The following is a 17,251-nucleotide window of genomic DNA, read 5'->3' as shown; positions in this document are numbered from 1 at the left end:
TGCTTCCTTAAAGTATTTGTTGTATTGCAAAAACACTAAAACCATAAAAGCTAGATTAAGTATACTATATGGGTATATGAGAAGTACAATATATTATAACTAAACAAATTGCAAGAGTTGGAAGCGTTCCAAATGTAAAGCAGCCGTGAGAAAGATTTTCCCACTTCTGCATCACCATCACTTTCTGTGTACAATAGAAGTCTACCGGTAATAGACACTTCCTGAGAGCACATGCAGTAAACTGCACTTTATTTATAACTATCTTGAATGGAAGCAGTCACACAGTCTTTATAAAAAGGTCCACACACCTCTGTTTACAAATACTAAAAGAGACCCAGATAATACATTAAAAACATTTTATCCATTAGAACAACTCAACTCGAACAACTGTACTTGGAGATAAACTGCCCTTCATGTTAATTCATGGTTCATTTGCGTTCATTTTAGATTAAGCTTGAACATAAACAGCTGATATTTTTTTATTGCAAAATTAAAAAAAAAACAAATATTTGTTTATGTTTGATTAAAATGCACAGGAAGACCTCAAAAAAATGAACACATATTAATCAAAATATTGAGGGGAAAAACAGCAATGACTATTGCTATTTCAGCAATAGTTATTGCTAAACCACTCAAACGGTTTGTTTAAATACTTAAATTTTTATTTCTGCTCCTTTTTAAGGTGATTCATAACACGATCTGAACTGACATCTGCTCCTGTGACAAACACACGAATCAGACTGGGACACTAATATTTAGATGAAAGCTAACTCATCAGTGGGCCACAGTAAATAAATGAGCAATTCCCAGCGTTATCGCACAGAGATCGCTTTTGCGGAGGCGGCAGCAAGAGTTCAGTCGTCAAGTGGTTCAGGAATGGTCAAAAGATTAAAAAATGCACTGGTCACCGTCTGAGCTTCATCCCTAGTCCTCGTCTTCCATATAAGGGTGCTTAAGTTATGTTGAGTCCAAACTGCAGGATAACCCTCTGTGCTCACCCTGTGTCTTCAAAACACACACACACCAGCCCCCAACTTCCACGCCACTCTGTTTTTGCCCCTGAGGATTTCCTGGAAATGCCACTGCCACATGCAGTAAACCATGGGCAACCGAGCATGGATGTCTCTTTATTGTGGAAGGGTTACTTTAGTGAGCAACGCTTTGGCAAAATCATCTTTCCCCTTCGCCGTTCTCCAATGAAAACATGAGCTCATTTTATCCTGGTTTGACCTATTTGGGCTATTAACTAGAAAACACAAAAACCCTGTTCCATATTTTCCTCTAGTGTTTTGCTGGCAGGCTCGCAGGTCCACACAAGCAGCTGGGATGCTCACCTGTAGGACTTGCTTACATTACAAGCTGTTCTGCCTTATTAATGTTCTGATACCATTTTTCAGCGCAAAAGTGATGGGTTGGCATCATTCCCTCATTGTGTGGCAGTGCAGAACAGTAACAAAAAAAGTAGAAAAAAATACCGCTTCTAAAGGACAACCTCTGGGGTGAGGGGAAAATACAGCTTGCGTAGGTAGCAAAAAGCCTCTTTACACAAAGATACTGCAAATATTAACTCAACGCCCAGCACTGTGCATTTTCACACAGCCATATATCATCCCACGATCAGATACTAATCTGATGTGTAACAATTACATGCCAGAGGGTGACAGTTGTTTTCCCACGACACGGTGGGAGAAAGTTCTGTTACGGGTCTGAATAATACAATAAAATACCACGTGTAAGGGCCACCGTCACTCAACACTCGAGACGAAATACTATATTTCCCACTTTGCGTGGGCTCCACCGCAGCCGACTGTTTCCCAGCAATTGCAAAGTGACTGTGAAGTTAATCATCAGCCGGCGTGAAGAAATCAAAGCCACAGAGAGACGTCCAAAAATAACACATTGATTGCACTCTTCAATCTCGAGTGTGATGAAGGTATAATGCTTCTCGATGTGGCGTACGAATTCCACTTGAGCGTTCGGACCTGGGAAAGGTAAACGCATTGCTCCAGGTAAACATGAAGGGAAGAGTATGTTAAGAATGTGTCACGTGACCAACAAAAAAAATCTACTTATGGAACTAAATGACTACAATATGAAAAAAATGCGCGCAAACGTGATAACCACTCATGGAAATCCCAATTGATAAAAATGCACGTTTTGACTTGACAATTGGATGACGCTGGATAATAAAAGTTAACAGTAAATTGGCAGTTTTACAGTTTGTCTGTACAATACAAAACTTTATTATTTATAGGAAAAAAAAAAGTTTAAACGTCCCAAACAGTTGCTAGCTTGTATGCTCCCAAAGAAAAAGTCTCGAGACCCGAATTTGAGCTAATTAACTCAATATTCGTAACTTACCCTCTTGGCCCCGGGCGCGTGTGGAAAAGGCGCTAAATGCGATGCAATATCCAAGTAAAAGTGATATCATCTTTGATCTCCGAGTTTTTCGCACTTTGTTCTCATGGTTTCCAGAGCTCAGTGCAGGCAAGCACAGTGCAAGGAGAGCCGCTTGCGCTGCCGAAACGTTCTTTCTCGTGTTCGTTTTGCTCTCCGGAGTGAGCTAAAGTTGTAGTAGAAAGTATTGGGTGTTTACTATTGGCCACGAGGTGCTTACCCGACTTGCGATTGGTCCATCAGCGCTGTCAGTCACCCCGCCGCCCGCATTCCATTTAGAAGAGGCGGGCAAACGTTCAAACTGATCCGAGGTCAGTCTGTGCTCAATTGTTAATGGTTTACCTTTGTTTACATGGACGGTAACGCTGAACTCGGATCTACTGCACTTTTTCACAATTCGTTTGGGCTGCAAGTATGTTACGTTGACATGTTCCAACAATCCACGTACACGCCCCCGTCACCCTTTGACAAAAGCACGTCTCCTGTAGAGGGACGTTCCAAAACAAAGAAGTTACAAACCACACGAGGCTCATTTGAACATTTATGAGGTTTTCTTTTTAGAGCGCACAAGCCGCGCGCGCGTGTTGTAAGTGTGTGTTTGCACGTTGTGTCTTTCGACGCGGATCGGCCATGGGCTGAGAGGCGCGCCAATCAAGCGGCGCCCTAGCACATAAGAGTAATTTGACCGATTTACACAGCATCGCGTGCGAGCGCACCGCTTGTCGTGACAGCGGGACAGATGCTTCTCAGGCAAAGGCTGCCTTCAGTGCGGGGAGCGTGGACGCGTCACGGCGCATGCTCTCCTACCTCTCTGGCCGGCGGAGGATGAGGAGAAGGGTGCCCCGCTCAACAACGGTAAGTCAAACTAAGACAACGTTGACTCAAAGTAGCAGGTGCTCTGTTTGGGTGTCTGCGTTTTTTTCCCTCGTTTTGAATATGTGTGTGCGCGCGTGTTTGCGCGGAGGGTTTGTGCGCTCGTTTGCAGCGTGCGTGCCGGGCTGTGCGTGACGCCGCGCCAGCAGACGTCAGTTTGAGTGGGTGAAGTAGTGTGAGGGAGGCACGCAACGGCTCAGCTCAGGCTCAGGCTACTTGCTAGTGTGGCTATGTTGGAGCTTTTGCGTTTGGCCCATTTTATTTTTGCGTAAACGGTTAGTAATTTCCACTTTGCTCATTCGTATTTGGTTGCTTTGTAGGCTGTTTCTTTTTGCATGGCTGACATTGTGTGTTGTGAAAATAATTCCAAAAGGAACGCTGACTGTCAGTTGTTGTCTTATGAAAGAGAGCATTTCCTTTACACAGTAGTAGTTTGGACCATACTGCACAAAAGCATCCTCCAAACTTTTAGATCAAATTAGTCATGTGGTCGACTAAAGCAGCTAGCCCTTATTTATTACAGAGATATTTCCAATGCAGTACATGTCCTACTAATACTACTACTACTACTACTAATAATTAAAAAACATACAATACAGTCTTACACTAAGATTAATATTTTGGATATGTTTGCTAAAATTGCCACTGTATAACATCCATATAGCTCTGTGGTCTAAGTGAAACAAATGTTATTCAATTCCCAGATCTTGGGACATCGAAACAGCTGCCTCTCTTGTAAATACAGATTCAATTGCACTTTTATTTGCATATTTTTGTTATTTGCCTTTTCCTAAACTTCAAGTAAATAAAGCTGATTAAAATATGCCTCGGAGCATGACACACGTTTGACCTTATATAATACAACAGTATACCTAGAGTGGCATTACTTTTGTTATGACATTTGATCCTGTAATATTCTCTAAATGTTTGGTGTCTCGAAATTGAAACGCTTAATTATTACCGTAATGGGTATACTCATTATCTATCTATCTATCTATCTATCTATCTATCTATCTATCTATCTATCTATCTATCTATCTATCTATCTATCTATCTATCTATCTATCTATCTATCCATGTATATATATATATATATATATATATATATATATATATATATATATATATATATATATATATATATATATATATATATATATATATATATGTATATATATATATATATATATATATATATATATATATATGTACACACACACAGTGTACTTTCACCTGTTGATTGCCATCTTGCTTTTGTATGTTAAATCATACAGCTTTTTTTTTTACAGGACACATTTTGGCTTGGTCTCAATCTGCACATGTGTACATTACCTTAATGCATAGGCTTGTTTTATACAGTGAAACAAGACCAGTTCATGTGTGGATTATTCCATTTTAACCCCATTATGGGTTCATTTTCTATGCCGGTTGCATGTCAAACATCGCAGCTGGGGGGGCTTTCATTGATGTGTGTGTGATTGTGTGTGTGCGTGAATTTAGCGTCTGTGCGTGCGTGCATTTATTTGGTCTAAATCCTACTGTCAACATGCGTGGCTGGGCCTCTGTGCGTGCAGCTCTGTGAGGAGGGGTGCTGAGGTCATTGTGTCTGCAGGGGATCTCATGATGGAGAAGGAAGAGGAGGGAGGGTCCACTGGCAACAACCATAAGGCTCAAGTCATCCTGCACCTGCAGCCTATCTTGCATGGGTAAATACTATGGATGTTGCTATCGAGGCACTGTCTATACATACATGAGAAAATACTGTATGCACTTATCATTCATTTGACAGGATTCTGTCTATACATTTTACATAATAATGCATAATGTTAGCAATATCAGCATGCCTCTCCACACGTGGACACAATTGTTGGTACCCCTCAGGTAGTGAAAGAAAAACCCACATTAGTCACACTGAATCTGACAAAACAAGAACGTTTTATGAAAATCTACCAGAAAAAAACAGACATTGCTTTTGAATTGTGGTTCAAAAAATATTTAAAAAAAAAAAAAAAAAAAAAAAAAAAAAACTGATGTGCCACCATCTGATTGTTTTCAAAATGAAGAATCTTTCAATTATTTCATCTAATAATTGCCCGATCCAATATATGTTTATTATTATTTATTTATTTATTTTTTATTCAAGTGAAAGGTGAGTTGAAGTGAGCGGATACAAATAGACATTGCTTATTCTCTTCTACACATGACTTATTAGACAGTGACACTGACAAAAAGTGTCAATGCTCAACACTTAGCAATCAGAATTAACATTAGCCTGCTAGTAATTACCACTTACCACCATTTCGTTCACACCTACATAATGCTACATGTACAATGCACATCTCACAGTGTCTTCAAAGTCACGTAGAATGCTTCAATAATTCTCCATGAATCAACCTAAGAGTGAAGCTGGCTGCCTGTTAGCTACAACAAGGTCATTAACTTCCTGTTTGTTTTCTTCTTCAGCAGATGGGGCACATTTTGTGCTTCACTGTCTTCTCTAAATCGAACACCTAAAACTGAGCCAAAATAGATTGTTTGTAATAACAGGTTTTTTTTTTTAATATTGCAGCTCTAGTGCTTTTTGGGAAGTTTTGGGAGCTTTCTTTCCAGAAACTCCACGCGCTAATATTTTCTTTAATGAAAGCGCGCTGATTACTAAATCAATGTGTTTTTAAGCACACAGACAGAATGAGCCATTTGGTTACTTGGTGGTGCACCAAGACAACAAGTGGAGCTGATCTTTGGATGTTTTTCTGTTTAAGTACGGCAACAGTCAAAGTACTGCTAGTCAGGTCCACTTTGCAATAGTTGAGTACATTTTCTAAGTTTTTAATTGGAAATGATCAGAAACTTGTGATATCCCGTTGTTTTTCTTTTTTATGGTGGCGGGGTTGCAAAACTGCGTGCACCTGAAAGATCTGTGTGGAAAATGATGGTGCAACCATGGTTCTGACGCAGCTTTGAGGCAGATATTTTCAGTCGACACATTTTTAAAGTTAACTTCCCCTACTTGGTTGACTTTTTTCCCCCCTAACCCTAAAACTAATTCATGAAACAGGCCTGGCAACTACTGTGCTATCACCGTGCTACTTGGTGAAACTGCTGAAAATCAATAATAAAAAAAGTGTAGGTAAAAAAGTTGAAGAAAATCAATAATAAAAAAAAAACATTTTTTTTGTTCTTTTTGAATAATTCCATTGAGAGTTCTGGAGCGAACACACAGATTTATAGTGTGACCTTCAGATAGAGTGACACTGTTCCTGATGTAGTTGTGTAGGTGAGAGCCAGGGCCAGGGCCTTGGCATTGGGTTTAGCCGGCAGAAGGTAGGAAGGCTCCCAGTGTCATGTCTTATAAAGTTAATTTAAAAAAAGAAAGCTTCCTAAATTTTTGGGGGGTAACTAAAGTTTTCTAAAATGTCAACATAAATGAAAGGATCAGCAGCACAATTTAAGACATTTTCGGAAATTTCAAAGTAGATACCAGTCGGGCGAAAGTGTAAAACTTTATGCTCACAGACACATTTTCACATAGAGGGAGATAAAAAGAAGTACTTTGTTGTTTAATGTCACTTGTTGGACAAGCGCTCCAGAGACACAGCTATTTATTTACAAACAAAATTATAGCCTTTACAAAACATTGCAGTAGTAAGGTTTTAATTTACAGTACTATTTGTATGAAATACACTGTACAAATAAAACAATAAGACCTAAAAGACTAACTATGGCTGTAGCTGTGTGACTTTGTTTCTGACATACTGCATTGTGTAAACATTCATTTCATGCTGTTTGTAACCTTGAAATCACACAATTACAGTAAATATTTGAATAACTACAGAAATTGTTTGTAGAAAAAAAAGCCACTTGTCTTCTGCTGTTTCTTTGATTTCCGTGGCTCACTTGAACGGCTCTGCGCCTAATAATCATAAACAGAATTTTCAATATCCCTCAAATCCTTTGCCTTAAATTCATAATACATTTATACTGACTTTTGGACATAACTTTGACAGACAAAAAAATTGAAACAACTACAAAAGTTTGTTGTTATTATTACAGAAGTGTACATAAAAGTGGAAGCCTTTTGCATTAATAGTAATAGTAAAGAAGTTGACAAAAGTGGTAGCCCTTTCCATTAATCGTAATACTCAAGAAGATGCTCTTCAATTCCAAAAGGTTGGTAACTCAACTAAAGATTCAAAGTTTTCAATGAAACTAACGAGCATGTTGTCGAATTTTGGAAGTGGGTGTAGATGAAGGGAATCCACGCAGTTATGGGAAACACATGCAAACTTTAAATGGGGGACCCTGAGCTGAGATTCGGATTTAAAATTTAGGCCAATAGGCTATTTGTCAACGATTGCTTTTGTATGGCAGTTTTTTTTTGTGACGTTCTGTTGCCCTCTGCAGGGGAAATTATGATATTGCAGATACAAGCAGCACAGTCTTGGCCATAGAGACTCAACATGGTAAGAGACACTTTCTAGTACAGCACAGACTATTGTTATACACAATTGATGACTGACTGACTTGCCGAATATTGTAATTGTGATTCCTGTAGTTGTGATGATACCCTCAGTGGACCATCTGTATAAAATTGTTGAAAAAATACACTAGATTCTTGCACTGTGCAGCACTTTCAGGCTTTATGAATCATTATTTTGAATTGTATCTTCGTAGATGACAATAAATCAGAGGGTGAGAGTGTGGAGTACGGCTATCCAATTACTTGTGGAGAAAGTCGAGCTGTTCTACTCTTCAAGAAGTTTGTATGTCCTGGAATCAACGTTAGATGTGTTAAAGTAAGTGGATGGATGCTGTTATATTGGTTTTATTCTTGTTATATGTGCATTTGCTTGTTTATTTATAAGCACACACTGTTGACTTGTTTTCACAGTTTAATGACCAGCTTATCAGTCCTAAGCAGTTTGTACACCTGGCAGGCAAAGCCACCTTGAAGGACTGGAAAAGGGCCATCAGACTTGGCGGGGTTATGCTCAGGTTGGGGGTTTTATTTATTTACTTTGAAAAATATTTTACATAATTAAATAAATTATTTCTTTGCTTTTTTGTGACTGATCGAAGATAGCCTTCTAAACAGCCTGAAGTTTATTCTAATCAAGACACTTGCCACATTACTCGTGACTGCAAAAACAAAACATGATCTGGGAAATTGCAGGAATGGAATACCGATATTGCCATAAACAAATACAGCAAGGGCCTGGTTGAGGGTGGAAAAAAAAAACATTCTATTTGCAAGAAGAAAAGGAAGACTGCTTTTTGTGGTCTGATGAGACAAAGATTGAGCATCCCAAAGTGATGGAAATGAAAAAAAGATGTGACAGAGATAGACTCCCAAACAAATCAACATTATCAATGGCTTGCATGGCTTCCTGGGACGGGCTCGTTAATCTTCATTAAATAAACACATGGCAAGTTGTCAAAGAGAAAAAAACAACAACAAAAACTCAGTTTGAAGAAAGACTGAATGAGAAATCCTTTGTTCATGTTTCTGACCTCGAACATATACAAACTTATAACGCTTATAACCTTGAGCTGGAGTGAGGTAAAGATGGGCCACATAATCTTTTGAAGGAGCTTTAAAAAAATGTATTGTTTGTCATTGGTTTATTTCAAGGTAATCACTGGATGATTTCATACAGTAAACATGTTAATTGTGCATATGTATGATTACATTTTAAAAATTATTTACATTGAATCAATTAGCTAATTAATGCAACAATCAGCCAAAACGCTGCAGTGAAACCCTGAAAAATCATTACAAATGTAGAAAGTAGAATTTGGTCAAATTAGTGATGCATTTATTACAAGCAAAGCATTTTTTTTTTTTTTTTTACATTTTCATTTGGATTCTTGGGTCTGTTTTGTTGGGGGTTGGTTCAAAGTGATTGGCTGTCATTGTGCTTGGCATAAACTGATAGGCTCCTGTTGTGGGTGGGAGGGCAGGTTGAGGAGCAAAAGGAAGGGTTTAAAATGGAGTCGCGTGTGAGAGTTGTCTGTTCGATGAATGATAAATTTACCTCATTAAAATGCCACGACAGTACCTTTGATAAAGGTAGAGTATTATGCAGTTTTGGTAAGAAGTAGTTTGATTCCCACAGAAGCAGCTCAAGTTTAGCTTAACATATCAATGCAAAGCACCCATAACGATAGGAGCAAAGACAACGATGTAAACCGAATTTAACAACACTTTGCGTTAGAGTAAGTCTGCGACGGGCAGGATGGACGGTGAGTGTGGTCGTTAAGCAGCATTATGAATGTGACAGGCTCAAATACCGGGTAAACAAACTGCTGAGTATTGCTTTTTGCCATTTTATCATGTTTACTCTTGTTCCTTGGTGTAGATGCGAGTCAATACACTGACTCAAAGGCAATATCTGTTGTTTTCATCTTTTATCCTGCAGAGATCTCCGTGTTTGAAGAAGTCCGATTTAAACAGCCCTGAGCACCTGTGCAATAACACAGTGTTTGGTTCGACCTATTTCTTTTTCACGCAGAAAAATGATGGACTCTGGCCAGATAGACTTCTACCAGCATGACACGGTGTGCAGCAACACGTGCCGCAGCACTAAATTTGACATGCTGATCAACAACTCGCAGCTTCCTCTGGGGGCATCCGTGCAGCCCAATCCCTCGTCACTGGCTCTTGAGTCTCTTGGAGGGCAGGGGCCTTCCCTGACAGGTGCGTACATGATTCCCAACCATTGTGCTGAGAGGGATTATTAGGTTTTAACAGGTAAACAGAAATCGGATACATAGCTGTTATTAAGATATATAAGATGTATAAAGACAGATAATAGCATCACACAGATACATTGATATCTGTCATGAAGATACTGCATGAGGAAATTTGCACTAGCATGACCCAATCTTTATTTCGTTAATATTGTTGTCAGGTGGAGCCTGTTCATATTGGGTCATTTTTATAGTTCACAAATCAGTTGTGTTCCCAACTACCCACTGAGTCTTGTTGACCAATGTAAATAGTTGAAAATACCCTGCTCACTCTAAGGATACAATGTATTAATTCAAAATAACTTTTAAAAGTCTAAATAATATTGTACATATGTATATAATTAATTAATCTTTAATCGATTAATTACAGTCATAGGTAAACTGTTATTTTTTTATTGCATTAATCTAATATTTGTTTAATGTATGTTTGTTAGATCTGTTTTTATGCAGAGTTTTCTTGTATATATATATATATATATATATATATATATATATATATATATATATATATATATATATATATATGTAAAACACACATGCAAACACATTGTTTCTGTAATATATATGCCTTGGTTTTTATGAAGATTGCAAAACTTGGCCACTTTCTATTTGCTGCATTCTATCACTCATGTTTTCCCCTTTGGCATGTTGTTCCATAAAGATGCTTGCAAAAGCCCCGTGGATTTAATTTATCTGTCTCCCAAGATAATGAAATACTTTGAAAGCTGAAAAAAAATGGATAGGCGCATCGGTCTTTCCGCAGCCTTATCACTATTATAAAGAAAGCTCAAACCAAATGCCCCTGAGGTTGTGAAATTTGCAATTAGACCAACATTTTCTGGTCGAAGACACGCTTCAACTGTTTCTCTTTCTTGCACCACATAGCAACAGCTGTCACATGTGAAATCATGTGTGGCCAGCTAATGACACAAGACCTCTGCATTTATTGCAAACTCTTTAGTTGATGCGGTCTGACCTCTAATCCTGGTATGATAGCATTTTTTTCCTCCTCGGGAATAATGCTATTTTAAATATTTTATTCCATTTTTAATATCATATTTAAATGTACAAAGCAATAGTTTAAATAGGTTTAACTACACCACATATGGTGAAACCAAAATAACTACTGCGAGAGAGCTAACAAGGTGTTTCTCAGAGCAATACTGTGTTTTATAGATACCATCATTTCTCAAATTAAGGATTTTTTTTCACACTTTAAAATGTTTTAGTTCTTTATCGAATAATCAGTCATTTTCCAGTTGTCACAAGCTTATCTGGTAAGCTAACACAAATTTGTTAATTCAACAAATCGCAACGCCGCTCTGCTTTCCTTTCGGCTTTAATATGATGCACACTTTTGACCCCCTTCCATGCCAGTGATCTGTTTATGCTTTATTTTCAGTTTTTGATCCTCCTCTCATTTCAGGTGAGTCTCTACATGACGCAGCTGACTTGGACGAGGCCTTGGAAGATAAATTCGGTGGAGAGTGGAGCTCGGCGCACCTCACCACAGCCAATGGACATGCAAAGAGGAAGAGGAGTGATACGCCTGGTAAATAAAGTGCTTTGAATAAAATGTTTTCGTTTGAGCCAAGGTGGAATATAAATGCAAGTTATCTTAGGTTCTCAATTTGGGAGCTGGAAGAAAAGATGCTTTTTATATCTGGCAAGCAGGCAGCTAAAATTGTGTCAGCTTTATCTGTGTATGTGTTTGAGATTCATAAGAATTCAGAGAAATATTTGCAGGCAAAGTCACAAATGTATATTTTTAGGAGTGTCTAACCTTCTGGGAGGATACAAAGGATCAGTGAGATGCCCTGAATATGGCATGCAAATATATACCTAAGCTACATTGAAAAAAAACTCAGCCGGAGGAGAAGTTTGCAGCCTAACTAAAGCTGTGTGATTGGAAATTGAAAAATGATACAATCTTCGCTTGGTAGTACAGGAAGTCAGTAGATTGTTTGAAGGTGCATTAAGGAATTTTTAACGTTAAAAATACTCAATGCCTTGATGTGTACCCTGACATAGTCACAGCAACCACTGCGATACGCCTATTAAGGCACTTCCAATAGTATGAAATTAGGTCACAGAGTCAAATGTTGCACTCAATAAAGGTGCAAAGTAAGACTTATCCCACTTGGGTTGTCCCAGTTCTGATATCAAAGCATTCGAGGCGAAAGTAAAAAAAAACATCACATATATTTTTTCAGTTGTTGTTGCACTGCACCTCTTCCATCATTGTCGGTCCATTGTTTTTTCTCGACGAAAATTGTAAAGGTCGGCCCATCAGACAACCACTGATCTGTCGCTCACGTCTATTGTCAACCACCTCCTAAATTTAACCTCTGTGGGTCCATTTTCCCAGCCGTCTAATTAAAAAATCTTGAACAAGCATTATAAATGACGGTTCCATTAAAAACGGTCGCATTAGTAAATGTCATATGTTACATACACCGCATGTAAAAAGTAAGGGCTGAGCTTGTATTTTCTAAGTAATGCCTTTATTAGGGAATTTAAAAACTCCTATCTTGCGTTTCCTGGCTAAGAGCCAATCAGAGTGAGCTTGTCATTTGGGATGTGCCCATTGGTCATTGAAATGACATCACCTCTTTGCCTGCTCATAGGCATCCCAGAATGTTTTACGCAACTATCGGTAAGCAATCTCTTCATGTAAATGATATTTAAAAAGAAAAAATAACAAAAAAAAAAATCACAAAAACACTTAATTCTGAATTCTACTTTTTACTTTAGGTCTGTACAATAGTCCCGCTGCGCAAGTACAGTATGCATTTTGGTTCATGAAACCATGACTGAGAAAGGCAGCAAAAACGATAACATCGCCTGTAATGCTAGCTGTGTTTATACTGTGAAAAATGAGTAGTGAATTAAACCGAGGCAGTTCATGCCCTCGGCGGATCTTAGCCCCATAGCCACAAAGTGATTATAGTTTATTGTCAACGGAAAGAAGCAACACAGCAATGAAACAGCCAAAACAGTTGGCTCGTAATTTTGTCAGCAACAGAGGAGCATTGATCGGACCGACAACTGATGGTATAAATGTCTATCCCATTCAAACACACCCATTTTGACGTTTTTATTCCACCGTTATTCTGAGTGTTCCCGTCATTTGTCCGTATGTCTGTCCAAGTTGGGGAGAGAAGAAACATTGGACTTCCACCTTCCTGGAATGCAGTGTATAACCAGCGTAAACATTGGCAAGGCATTTGACAATTGGAGAATGCATAGCCAGAAAAAACACTTTGGCCTTGTCTACATGTAACCGTGACTGTTTATAACGCGCATCGCCATTTAGTAAGAAACATGGAACTTTTAACTCTACTTTTTAGCACGAGCACAGTGCCGTTACAGTTCTACAGGTCATTAAGTGACTTTGCACAACTTGCTGTTGTCTAACAACGAGCCGAATACCAAAAGTCACAGCATGTGTTTGGTCTATGAATCAACATTCTCACAACAGTTTTTTTTTAATGCAACCATTTGATGTTTCTACCGAGAAGTGTTTTTCAGGCAAATGTGTTTTTTCCTAATTAAATACTGGACAAAATAAATAGACATTAGCAAGGAGAAAAAGGTTAGCTTCTTCTGGCTTCAAGCAGCAAATCCCTTTATTCATGACCACTTAATCATCTGACAGCTCAAATCCAACTCTACCTGATGTGGCTAATAAGTGTGACAACACGAGTGTATTACTGCTAATAATACCTTTTTTTATATTCCATTTAATCCCCTTTGGGTTGAACAATTTTTGTTGCTTCTTTTTAAAAAAATATATATTTATATTGGAAGCGCAACAACTCAACCTGTTGTGTAAAATTTGCTCCATAAATAAACTTGACTTGACCTCTAAACCTTTTATCCCCCATCTCTGTCACTGCTGCACCTTTCCTAGCTCTTCTGTAGTCTTATAACTCATGGCATCATCTTTAAGCCCCCCCCCCAAAAAAAATTATACAACCAAAGATACAGCCAGCAGGGCAATCCATAATACATAAGCCAACAGAAAGTCAAATACTAGTTATAATATTAAGTCAAAATAAGTAAATAAAAATAAAAATACAACAATGATAAACAACCTTTATCTCAGAATGAAACAAAATAAGGCAATATTTACATAATAAGAAATTATAACATGACAGTACATTAAATTATGATTGGAGGCATTGACTATTGGGTTTTTTAGGGTTTTGTTTAATGTATTTTTAAAAATAAAATGTAAAGAGTATGAGCAAATTTAGAAACAAAAAGGAGACTGTCAAAAAAAAACAAAACAAAAAACTGGTCTATACTTTGTTGTTTGTAACTGGATAACCGAGGAAGAAAATATTGTTTCAGACAACAAGAAGTGATTGCATTTAAAATGAAACTGAAACCAATGAATTTGCTGGTGTCTTTTGGGGTCCGGGGACCGCATTTTGAGAACCCTTGATCCGAGGATGCTAGCTCTATTGTTTTTCTTTTTCATGTTTGTAGCACTTACGTGAAGACCATCACGGGAATACATTACAAGCGCTTTTCCATCTCATATTTGTCTGTGTGTAGATGGCTTATTAAGCTTGTGGAGGGGTGTATCTGATTATGGGCTGATGGGAGAAGTCCTCTCCGGTCTTCAGGCTCACTTATTGGCCACTCTGAAAGGAGTGGAGGTCCGCAGCGAAAAGGCCGAGCTGCAGGAGACCGGTGAGTTTACACAGTGAGAACCTGCAAAATGCTGAAGGTCGGAAAAAAAGATTTGCTTTGAGTAGAATATTGATTAAGTAAATGTTTAATGCTGATGGCCCCTCCGGCTAAATACGGCTTTCAAACATTCCAGTCATGCACAGCTACTGAGGATTGACTTATTTGTGTTGTTCCAGACGCCATCATCTTGAATTCCCTGTGTGAGATGTTTGGGCTTTTAGACTCAGTCAAGCAAGCGCTGGAGCAGCGACGCAGCCAGAGGGAAGACAATGAGGACGATGGCGTCTACGGTAAGGGAGGCAACCTTTACCAAGCTGTTACTGAGGAATCATTCACCGCTGAGTTCCCCTATTTGCTGTGACTACTTAAAATGATACTATACTTATAACCGTACACTACATACTACTACACTATAACCATTTACAGCAGTAAGAAGTTTATATTTTGTTGAATTAATTTAATAGCTAAATTATTTTCTGGTACAATTAATACTTTTCAAAAACACATCACCCATGCTGTGGACTGAAAATGACATCGCTCGGGCTCAAGGCTCAGGCAGTGACGGATCGCCGTTCAACTGTTTTTTTTGGGTGTGGTCATGTGACAATCGCAAGCTGAGTCTTGATTGGTTGTTACTGGAGTCTTGATAACATGTGATGACATTTTCAGTTGACAGCAGGTTGCAAAATGTGTCCAAAGGTATTAATCGCACATGAAAAATGAGTGATCTATTAGCCATTTCAGAGAATTTTGACATTTTCTATACCCACACGATATTGTGCCCAGTGATTATATACACACAAAACTAACATTCAGTCATGTACGTAGTTTACCACTGGTGTATGAATTTTTGAGTGTATGAATAATGTAGCCATTGTAAAGCACCTTTGCGTGTCTAGAAAGGCGCTATATAAAAGTAATGCATTATTATTCATTCATTTGTGTACCGCTTATGATTATGTGCCCACTTTTCTGCTATGTCGAGACACCGCATTTAAGGAATTAAAGAAGTTGCTTTGATTGGCCATGATTGAAGTCAGTTGTGACCTCTCCCACTGTGGTGCAGGCCTCCTTAACACGAATCCGCTGGCTTGCGAAATTACCAGCATTGTTTTCAAACCGCTTGTGAGCCCCCAGTCTTAAATTGGAAAAAAAAACAACAACCAAAAAACAGGTAACTAACATTGTAAAAATCCGTTGTAATTACCGTCCACGTCTCTCAGCTCAAATAATTAGTTTTTTCTTTACATTTTTCTTTACGTCCTCTCACGACCTATTGCTGAAGCTGATTATTGTTTCGAAATGCGTAGCACGAAATGCCAAAAGCAAAAGAAGTGACATCCACTAAAGCTTTTACTCGGATTCCCAAATGATCTCAGGTTCAGGGGGCGTTGGCTTGAACATTGACGTTCGGCGGTATCACTTCTATACTGTCTCCCCGTAGAGCTGGAGGAGCTGTCAAAGGAACGCAGGAAGCAGGTGTGTGTTAAAAACACATCCTTCAAACACGCATCCCCCAAGCACCTTCGACCCCAACGTCACCAGCCATCCAACAGCCAGCTGTCGCCCACCCTCAGCAACACTGTGATCCAGCCTCTCTCGCTCGTGGGCTTACCCGAGCTGCCGTACCCTCACCCCAACATCAACCCCCAGCACGTCAGCCACTTCCCCAGCCATCGTGGGCCGCAGGGGGGGGCTGCGAAGAGCGAGGAGAGAACGCGGGCGCCCTGTGAGCAGGGCAAACAGGTGAGGGCCCACAGGGCGGTACAAGAACTAAAGGTGGAGATGCAGCAGGCTCTTGGACAAAGGGCGTGCAAGCTTCAGCCTCAGTTAGGAGGAAGTGAGGAGGTAAATGAGGCGGAGAGCTCGCATGGCTTTGAAAGGGCGACTTTGGGGAGAAAGGGATTGAAAAATCTTAAAACTAAATGAGAGATTGATACAACATGAAGTGGGACATGATCCCAATGTCAAAGGCAATTTGTAAAAGAGTACTTTGTAAACCTGTCCGTGCGACTACTTTGATTTAGTCTTTGGTGACTGTTTTTCCTTGTGGTAAAAGTTGGTTGGGATAGCAGGTAGCAAAAGGGAATATTTCTTACGATATTTGTAAATGAAAATACTTTTTGTGGGTCATTTAATGTTGAGGTTTATATAATAGCAAGTTTTAAACACAGGAGCTCACTCAAGCTCATATGAAGGCATAATGCTTTTTCCCCATTAAAAAAGCATGTATGTCCGAGATTTGTATTTATTTTTTACCCACAGTTTAAAATAAATCTATACTGTATTTTTTGTGTGAAAGTAACTAGAGCAGCCTACTCTCAATGGGATGACAACAGCACTAAGCTCTATGCATAGGAGGACAACCTTCTTGACAGTATATATCACACTTTGCTGATTTCTTCAAAGGCTACTTTTTATGAATACGTTGCAAGTGAAAAAAAAGTATCAAGATAGTCTTTAAATGTGAATAAATACCCTGTATGATCATTGAACACATTTAAATAAATGTTTCAAGCTCTAAACCAAA

The 17,251-nt window shown here is 38.8% G+C and overlaps 2 protein-coding genes across 7 annotated transcripts in view; one reads left to right on the top strand and one right to left on the bottom strand.

The window, feature by feature from the left end:
* LOC148425485 (discoidin, CUB and LCCL domain-containing protein 1-like) overlaps positions 1-2,570 on the bottom strand; it is a 17,713-nt gene extending 15,143 nt beyond the window's left edge. The window contains exon 1 of the mRNA XM_088410547.1: positions 2,362-2,570. Within this exon, the coding sequence (XP_088266673.1) occupies positions 2,362-2,431 (70 nt within the window). The 5' untranslated portion in view covers positions 2,432-2,570. The remainder of the gene's footprint in view (positions 1-2,361) is intronic.
* The window catches only part of LOC148425484 (glucocorticoid modulatory element-binding protein 1-like), a 27,052-nt gene extending 9,801 nt beyond the window's left edge, over positions 1-17,251 (top strand). The window contains exons 1-11 of one of the 6 annotated variants that reach the window (XM_088410550.1): positions 1,936-2,009; positions 3,096-3,252; positions 4,845-4,976; positions 7,675-7,733; positions 7,945-8,066; positions 8,162-8,265; positions 9,783-9,967; positions 11,447-11,572; positions 14,584-14,721; positions 14,898-15,011; positions 16,166-17,251. In XM_088410550.1, coding sequence (XP_088266676.1) covers positions 4,891-4,976; positions 7,675-7,733; positions 7,945-8,066; positions 8,162-8,265; positions 9,783-9,967; positions 11,447-11,572; positions 14,584-14,721; positions 14,898-15,011; positions 16,166-16,650 — 1,419 coding nt within the window. In that variant the 5' untranslated portion in view covers positions 1,936-2,009; positions 3,096-3,252; positions 4,845-4,890 and the 3' untranslated portion in view covers positions 16,651-17,251. Of the gene's footprint in view, positions 1-1,935; positions 2,010-2,721; positions 3,253-3,287; positions 3,546-4,844; positions 4,977-7,674; positions 7,734-7,944; positions 8,067-8,161; positions 8,266-9,782; positions 9,968-11,446; positions 11,573-14,583; positions 14,722-14,897; positions 15,012-16,165 lie in introns of those variants that run through there. The other 5 variants (XM_088410551.1, XM_088410549.1, XM_088410553.1 and 2 more) reach the window with 5 other exon arrangements.

This window comes from Hippichthys cyanospilos, chromosome 3 (assembly GCF_059441005.1).
Source record: "Hippichthys cyanospilos isolate Australia breed blue-spotted pipefish chromosome 3, RoL_Hcya_1.0, whole genome shotgun sequence".
NCBI lineage: Eukaryota > Metazoa > Chordata > Actinopteri > Syngnathiformes > Syngnathidae > Hippichthys > Hippichthys cyanospilos.
The sequence above is the reverse complement of the archived record's forward strand: the minus strand, read 5'-3'. Positions and strand labels throughout refer to the sequence as shown.